We start from the raw sequence: 9,417 nt of genomic DNA on the forward strand, positions 1-9,417 counted from the left end.
TTCTTGCAGAGTTCCAGGCAAATGACTGAGTTTTATGGGATCGCAAAACAACCATCCTCTATGTCCAAAGTAAAACATGGCCAAAGATGATATAATGTATGTTTTTCTAGAATAGCAAAACGTTCACTAATCAAGTTTATCTACTTTCAGCCTCCACCCAAGGGCATTCCTAGACTGTGAGCTCTCAGAGGGTAGACCCATGTCCAGATAAATCTGAACTCCTAGCACTTTGTGCGGTTTGGAGCAATGATAACCTGGAAAATAGTTTAAAATATTTAACAATGAATGAGCCACTGTGCAAACTTACCAGATTCTTGAGTGTTTCCTACTTCACACCAAAGTAAAAAAAAATTTAAGCTGCCAAAGCAAAAGGCCTTCTGGGGGATAAGTATCCTATGGAGTTTCCCTTCATCAGGAGAAAAACATTACTAGAACAGTGAGTAAAGTAGAATGGCTTAGTCCCACATCTTCATGGTAAAATGTCTTAGAGGAAACTTAAACTGAAATTTCTTTCAGTTATTTTTAAAGCATCTGTTGCCTGGCTGATAGCTTTTCTACTATCTTCTCTTACCTAGTCCCCTGAACACCTAATTCAGCTCAACTGAAATATTTCCCGAGTGCCTACTGTGTGGCCACCTATGCCAGGCCCTCAAAATACAAGCTTGAAATGAAATATGCTATTTGCCCTCCAGAAACTTGACCCCTGCCCCATCACCCATTTTCTAGCAAACTTATTAGGCCCCAGATTCTGCAGCTGGGAAAGAAGGGTTACACAGCTTTATTAACTTACTTTTGAACTCCTCCCCAGGGTAAAGCTGTCATAAAAACATTAATATACCATCCAAAGTGAAAGAAACTTACCCTTATATAAATTAATAAACCATTTGTCCAGGGAAAGACCCACTAAAACGGCCAGACCAGAACTAGAAGGCTAATCAATCCTGAATTTCAGACGCCGGTTATAAGATACTCAAAACTCCAGGGATGCTGAATTTAGAGCAGTGTCTCAGACATGCGTCAGAATCACCTTACTGGCTTGTGAAAATCAAGGTTTCTGTGCCCACCCTCAGAGTGTGATTCAGATGGTTTGGGTGGGCTGGAGGATTTCTAACAAGTTTCCTGGGTGATGGTGATGCTGCTAACTCAGGGACCGTACTTTGAGAAAAACTAACTTCAAGAAATCACTATAAAAAGGTGCAACTCTGCTCCATGCAGCCATCAAGGTCAGAACAGAAACAGTAATTTCTTGAATGGAAATTTGGCATAGATTGTATTACAAGAGGACTACGACCTCTTCATGCTTACATTGTTATCCAGATATATCCTTTGTGCCACAAACAACTGCATGGTATTTACTGTGTTAGGTATGTTTAAGGTTTTGTGGGGAGCGAGAGAAAGACAGTATCTCAAAGCATTAAGACTATCTCATTTACATGGGACTTCCAAATGCATTTTCACATTCAATTTTTTCAACTACATTTCACCATCTTTCTGTGAGACTAGCACAGAAGGTATGACTTAACCCATTTGATACATGATGAAATTAGGCCTGGAAATATTAGATGACTTTATTAATTAGCAATGCAGCCAAGATTACCATTTAGATCTCTTAATGCTCTTAATCCTAGATTCTCTAGGAATCTCTTCTCTTCTTGAAAACTATTTATCTTAACCATACCTAAGTGCAGCAATTATACTCCATTCAGTCTTTAGATTAATTCCATGCATTAAATTAAAATTTTCTTGGCCAAAAAAGCAAATAAGATCATGTTGGGCCTCAGTAGTTTTAACTTTAAATCAGAGGACTGGGCAGAGGATCTCTCATTACTAAAGCTATTGGATACAATTATTTTATAAAAGGAACATTTAACATTTACTCACTATAATATTTAAAGTCATATTTAAAATTTACTCCCTCAGTAAAGTAAGAACATACTGAAGTCAGAAATATAGTAGGATCAGTTTGTCCAAACACTTTATTCATAATGCCCAAGCAAAACCAAGGCATTGCATTACTGTGGTTCTACTGCCAAGAAACAATAGATCGTAAAGAAAGGTAGATCACTGAAGGATTCAATAAAATACCATGGTCAATTCGCTTTACGACTTACATGTGGATGTTTTAGACAAATAAATAGACATCCATGCCTTTAATAATATCATCCCTGAAAATGTGTGTTACCAAGAGTGCTTTAGGTACCAATATTCTAGGACACAACCACTACTAACATATTACTAGACTAGTGGCTTTATGGATTTCCAAGTATATTCCATAGGTGAGGGCTCTTCGGTCACAATGCCATGGTTTACTATGGTCCAAAGTAGATATTACCTTGGTAAATTTGTGTCACTTGATTAATACTATGTCACTGTTTCCATTACACTGTTTCCATTACTCTATTTTCATGGGTTAGGAACATAATCATAAAAATTCACTCTGAATTGAAACTTGGCATAGGAAAGTTCAAATAGAAACTATTTATGAAGCCAAACTTCTTTCCATCATACCACTGAAATAAAGTTATCAAGATACTGATTACTGTGCTGTGCTAAATTGCGTCAGCCGTGTCCGAGACTTTGTGTGACCCCATGGACTATAGCCTGACATGCTCCTGTGCCCATGGGATTCTCCAGGCAACAGACCCACTGGAGTGGGTTGCCAAGCCTTTCTTCAGGGGATCTTCCAGACCCTAGGATTGAACCTGCGGCTCTCATGTCTCCTGTTTGGCAGGTGGTTCTTTACCACTAGCGCCATCTAGAAAGCCTAGGATATACAAATTTAATGGATGGGAAAACCATCAAAATCTTAGGAGAAAAGTTCTGATGCTGGGGCAGAAAAATCCTGACTAGCATATACAAAATTGCTCAATAATTTTCATTAGGCTTTTTGATAGGTGTGAGTTTTGTTATATCTAATAAATATAACAAACAATGGGATTATATCAGGGCTTTGACAGGTATCTATAACCAAGGGATTGATGATAATAAAACATTAACAAAGTGATGAGTATGATCTCTAGTGAATTTTCCCACAAATAAAGAAGGCTTTCTTTTAAAAGAATAATACCAGATTGATGTAAAATAATAAATACTAATCCTATAGAAGAAAATAATGAAGGAGGATTGATAAAAACAGGCAAAATAAAATTTAATGACAGAGGCTCTAAAATTACATTCAGAGAAATTTAAAATATGAAATCAGGAAGATGGTCCAGTTGGCCCTTGGTATTCTTAGAAACTGGTTGCAGGACTCCCTGCAGATACCAAAATCCATAGATGTTTAAGTCCCTAAAATTAAATGGCATTGCATCTGCATATAATCTACATACATGCTCCTGTATACTTTAAATCATCTCTAGAATATTTATTATTCTGCAAAATCAAGTTCTGCTTTTGGGAAATTTCTGAAATTTTCCCCTGTGAATATTTTTAATCTGTAGCTGGATCCCTGGTACCCAGCGATATGGAGGGCTAACTGTACAATACCAACTGGACTCAAGTCCAAAAACTAATAGTGTAAGGAAATATCCTGAGTAAACAAATGAGCAATGAGATAGTGTTCAGTCATAATATTCACTTGAATTTTGCGTATCTTCTTTCTTGAGAAATTAGGAAGAATCTGAACCAATGTTTCCCCAGATAGATGTCTCAGAACCACAATTCTCTAAAGTGCTCTCATGAGGAGAAAGTGATCCACTCTTAAGAGGGTTCATAAGCATTTAAAGGCCCTGAAAGGTCCCAAAGTAAACTGATAACTCTTCCCAAACTTACTTGATACTGGAATGCAATTTTTTGTAACATCTTTTAACAACTTTTAAATACCCTCTTTTACAAAATCTTCTCCTAGAAAATCAGATAAGATGATTAGAAACTTTGAGATGAGCTCAGTATGTTTGAAAACTTGTCTGGCAAATATATCATGATGTCCATTTCTTCTTCCATTTAAATAAAGGGTTGGGCTTGCTTTCTTTATAGCCTCTTCCAAACATGAAATTGTGTAATTCCAAAACGTTTAAGATCAGGTCTGACATTCACGTCTTTAGCTAACTTTTAGAAAAACCTGAACTGGGTCAATCAAATGCTTATAAACTTCCACCGCTTAGATAAAATGTTTGTAACCCTTTTAATATATTCTCAATTATGTATATAGTTTTAATGTAAAAATATTCCCTGAGTGAATTATCTACTTAGGGGACTTTTTTCATTGACCCTCATGTTCTCCTGGTCTCTCTGAGTGTGTTTAACCATACTAAAGAGATAAATTTAAATTGTTTCTAATGTAACATTCTTTTTCTTTTCCATTAGCATAGATAATCTAGAATTCATGGCATTATGGATTTTTAAATGTCAGAGATTGTAAAGCTGTCTTGATTGTTACAGTAAAAACTTCATTAAGGGCTATCATGTATTCAAAGTAGAGTGTAATTCAAAGCAGCTGCACTTCCAGTTCCCCCTCTCCAGATGTATTATTGTCCTCTGAATAAAAACATCAGATACTCTAAGTATTCTTTAATTTTTAGGTGCCAGAAATTTCTAGGTAACTCTGTTTTAATAATGTTGTAATAGCCCCTTGCCATCAAACCCACCAAAAATGATGCTTCCCCCCCCCAGCCCATGCATTTTACAAAACTGGCTCCTATTAGAATGATTGTTCAGCCCTTCACTACATCCTTTCTAAAGCCTTATATTTTAGCCTTGCACTTCAGAAACATGTCACATTATAATTCTTCATTTTAAATGATTTTTGGTTACAGTAGGAAAGACTCTCCTCTTTCTCATTGAAGGAAAATATTCATTTCGAGGTCTGACTTTTCTCAACTTTCTTTTCTTTCTGTCTATAAAGTCTGTGTCATTTTTCTTTAAAGGTGACATAAATCCACTGAAATGCAATCTTTTATAGTTATATGTCATAAATTAAAATAATGATAGTTTCCTAATAAGAACATCTGTGCGTTAATCGCTTTCCCTAAAGAGGTTAAATTTATGATTAAGAAAAATAAGATTAAGTGACTATGGAAATGATGAGAAACTAATGAACACAAAGTATGTATCTTCAAGGATCAGGCCAGGAGAAAACCTCATGCAAAATATTCTTCTTTCATTACATAGAAGCCAAGGACAACTTAAACTAGGATGAAAATAAAAGCTGATTTCATGTCCCTCTTGTCTTCCTTCGAGATGGTGTGTTTTTCTAAAGCCGAACTTCTCTGTCATCAATAATTTTGCAAATTACCTTTTACAAAGGGAAAGATAAAACCTATCTTTATATAAACACTTACACACCACAAAAAGATGTATGAGTGCTCCAAACTTACGGTTTTGGCACACCAACTGCATAGCATTGAGGGAGGAGAAAAGGGTTAGCAGAAAGTGTATTTAGGATCAATGCCACCCACCATCAAGTAATGGTTTAAGTAGAAGGTAATCAGAGGGAGACCACAGCAGCTAAATTTCAACCAAAGATATTCTAGGTTTAGAACAATAAATAATTTTAATCAGGTATGTTCCAAGGAGCAAAGAGGACTCGAAGGCTATAACTCAGCCTGAATAAGCACGAGGAAAGTCTGCCGAATCAGCAGCCACTCCATAGACAACAACACACACCTGACCTTCCATTAAAATCTGTAACATCGTTGGTCCAGAGAAGCCCATATGTTTGTGAAACCTCAGCACTGTGGACTGGAAAACATATCTGATTTATTAAAGCAGACAGCATCTTTCACCTACATCAGAACACGTGTCACAAGATGAAGGGTGTTAGGGAAATGCTGATATGGATAAAGGAGAGAGACACACGAAAGCCTTACCCCTTCCTGGAGTTCTGCCTTATTAAAGCCAGAACTGCTTTTAATAAGGTCTTTTTAGTGTGTTAGTAACTAAACACTCTTGGAAGGGGTCCAACACGAGCCACCTCTCCAGGAGTCTCCAGTGTAGTAACAGGACACTTCAGCTTCCACAAAAACTGGTGTCTACATTTGATGAATAAGTCATTAAGACAGTCTCTAGGATGCTAAAGGAATTACTTTTCTTATCAGGGAGCACAGCCTTGTACATATCCTTTAAGCTGCAATTCATCATTTCAAGGGAACTTCTGGCCTCCGTATCAGAGTTTATCATTTGATGGTCTAAGACTACAGAGAGGCTGATAAGAGACACTCTGAAATTATAATGCACAGAGTGAGCTGAAGCCAAAGAGTAAACGGGGCCTGAGATATTCAAATCCTTATCCATCTCTCACTCATGGTTCCCTCAGTCTAAAACAAACACAAAACACTACACAATAGGTGTGAATGAAACAAACTCACATGCCACCTCCAAACCTTGTGATTCATACTAAAAATGTGTGATTCCAAAAATACTATTCATCTCTTGGGTGCCTTGGGGACTCCCTAGGAATATTACCAAGAAAACGCATATAGAGGTAAGAATGATTAGATTATCTTCACCATTGCCACCTGCCTCGCCTGCCCAACTTCTCTGGTTTCTTCCGCACTGTTTTTTCATGGAGCTCTGCCCCTGGAGTTGCACCAAACAGCCCAGTCACTGGTGTGGTCAGCTGTCAGGACAGCCTTCTCAAGTGCTTCTCAAGTCTGCTCACACGACCAAGAGCAGGTTTCTCTTTCCTTAGCAGAGGCCACCTCCTTACAGATCATGCTCGTGGTTTTCAGAAGAAAGCGAAATCTGATTCAGCTCAGGCTCCAGCTAAAGACTTCTGCATTAGAAAGCGTAATTCACATTTATTGTAAATGTCATCAAGCCTAGGTGCTCTAGAGTGTATTTACAGTGTCAGCCTAGGGCTTTCCCTAATGGATGCTTTCCTGGTGTTCCACTTTTCCAGGAGTCCTACATATCAAAGCTTTGGGAGATGTCTTTCTAGTGATTATGACAGAATTGATAGAGCATGAGGCATGGCCTCCTAACTTGAAGATTCTTGGCTATTTTTCAACGGTTCACTGAGGACAGGCTTTGCAGTTACATTTCCCTTAATCGTGAAGGCAGTGAACAAAAAAGCCGGGTGCATCCTCAAAGCATATAAACCGAGTTAGCGTCCAGGAGACTTTCCCTCAAGCTGTTAGCACAGGGGAGGCAGGCTGTTAGCATAAGTTATTCGCTTCACCACAGGGGCCAGGAGAAACCTTGTTAAGCCATGAATTTCAGTCCACAGTGATCTGTGTGTTGAAAAATGGGATGAGCAAATTTTCATCGGCAGATTCCAAGAGGTGTTTACATCCACCGGCTGCTCCCCTCCGTCCCAGCTCCTCCCAGGGTGGGTGGTACATCCCCTGTTTGCCCAGATGGGTTTTAAATAATCGAAACACTCGAGCACCTGGTTTAGTCTGCGTTGTTTGCCACCAAGGGACTATCAAGTAGAAAGTGTCAAATATAAACACAGAGGACGCCAGTTAAGAGGAGGTGGAAGGTCTGGAGAAGCGACTGTCTAAAGGGCTAAGGGGAAGGCGTCTAGTTCAAGTGTGATTTTTCTCTCTGGTGCCCTGGGGTTGGCAGAAAATAACATCTGCCTCTAGGTCAACACGGCTATAGCCCTGTCCAAGGGAAGTTCCGCTGACCGACTTAAGAAACATCGGCATAGGTTGCCCCAGGGGAGCTCCAGACACCCAGGGCAAGAGGACCCGGCTGGATAGGGTCGGGGGCAGCCCCTTTCCCGGTTTCCTGCACTTCCTTCTTCCAGCCGAGCTGCTTCAGGTCTCGGCGCCCTTCTCTCCCACTTCTCCCTCTCCGTTCGGACTCTGGATTGGGCTGATTCTTAGGTCACGGGTGGAATGCGGGATGGGACGGCACCGGGGGGCTGCGGGGAGCGTGAGCCGCAGGGCGAGGGAGGGTCTCTAGGTGACGCGGGGGGCAGACGAGGAAGCCGTGGGGGGGTGTCCCGGGAGACCCCCGGGACAAGATCGCTGAAAGGGGGCGCCCCGGGCACTCACCTGCGGCTCCGGCTCGGAAGCTGCGGACCGTGTTGCCCTCGCGCAGCAGCTGGGGGCGCAAAGGCGGCGAGCCCGGCTCCGAGGTCCCCGGCGCCCGCGCCGCCTCGGCTCGGCCGCCGCTGTAGCTGTCGTAGAGCCTCAGCATGTGTTCCGACAGCTGGTCGGGGGGCTGCAGCGGGGATTCGGGGCCGCCACCTGCCGCGCGGTCGCCCGGCACAGCCACGCGGAGCTCCGGGAAGGGCTGCCTCAGTCTCTGTCCCTGCGCCAGGCTCACACACAAGCAGCCCAGCCACAGACGGAGCAGCCCGCGCGCCCCGGCCATCGCGAGGTCCGCTCCGCTGCTGCGTCCTGGGAGGAGGCGGGGAGGTCCCTCCGAGGCGCGGACCGGGTGCCTCCGAGGTCCCTCCAGCGGCGGAGCCGAGGGTGGAAACTCCCAACTAGCTGGGGCGAGGGCGCCCGGAGCCCGGACGCTGCCCGAGCAGGACCACGATGGGCCCCACTCTTGGCGCCGGCCGATCGCGGGCCGGCAGGTGGGCTCTTCCCCGGCGGCCGCGCGGACCTCACCCGCGCAGGGCGCTGCCGGCGCCGGCTCCCCTCGGACTCGCAGCCGGAGCTGAAGTCGCGGCGTGTGTGGCTGGCGTGTTTTCTGATCTGTCTGTACCCTGCCTCCCCGCTTTATTCTCGGGAACACCCGGCCGAAGCGGGCGCGCGGGACACCGGGGCTTAGCGCTGCGTCGGGCGCGCAGCCGGAGCTGGGTGAGCCGAGCGCGGACCGGAGGGCGCTCGCTCGCCTTTTCCAAGGATTGGAGCAGCCGCGGTGCGGCCGGTCCGAGTTTTGAGTGTTTGCGTGTGTGTGTGTGTGTGTGTGTACGTGTGCGCGTGTGCGTGTATGTGTGTGTGTGTGTGTGTGGTGTGCAACAGAAGGAGGGGGGAAGAGGGGGAAAGAGAGAGAGGGGGAGAGAGACCGACTCGGTTCCCTGGCTGATCTGTACCGTCCGCAGCCAACCTCGCTCTCTCCCTCGCCCTGGAAGGCAGCAGGGACCGCGCTCTACCCCGGAGAGAAGGGAAGGGGGAAGTAACCAGTTAGCCAGCAGGGGGAGGGAGGGAAGGGGAAGGAGAGGTAGGGGTGGTAGAGGGGAGGAAGCGGGGAAGGAGAAGGTCCAGGAAGAAAGAAAGGGTAGGAGGCACGGGGTATTATTATGATTATTATTTAATCTCTTCAGGAACATTGGCTACGTCCCTGCCAGCAAGAAGGGAGAGGAAAAGTAAACTTCTTCCTGGCTTCTTTCTCCTCTGATTCCAATCAAAACCAAGACGCGAACAGAGAACACCAGCCTCAGTTCCTTTCCTGGGCCTCTGGGGGTCAGGTGGCAGACCACCCACCTGCACCTGTGCCGGGTTGCCCGCTCCCCCAGTCTCCCCGAGAGCTTACCCGTCAAAGCTCCTTCTCTTCAGCATGTTCCCTTTGCGTCTCCTC

At 44.0% G+C, this 9,417-nt stretch overlaps 1 protein-coding gene across 1 annotated transcript in view; it reads right to left on the minus strand.

Moving 5' to 3' along the window:
• BMP3 (bone morphogenetic protein 3) overlaps positions 1 to 8,262 on the minus strand; it is a 30,360-nt gene extending 22,098 nt beyond the window's left edge. Inside the window, exon 1 of the mRNA XM_061145719.1 lies at positions 7,941 to 8,262. Coding sequence (XP_061001702.1) covers positions 7,941 to 8,262 — 322 coding nt within the window. The remainder of the gene's footprint in view (positions 1 to 7,940) is intronic.
• Positions 8,263 to 9,417: the final 1,155 nt, after the last annotated feature.

The sequence above is a fragment of the Dama dama genome, chromosome 6 (assembly GCF_033118175.1).
Source record: "Dama dama isolate Ldn47 chromosome 6, ASM3311817v1, whole genome shotgun sequence".
In the NCBI taxonomy this organism is placed as follows: domain Eukaryota; kingdom Metazoa; phylum Chordata; class Mammalia; order Artiodactyla; family Cervidae; genus Dama; species Dama dama.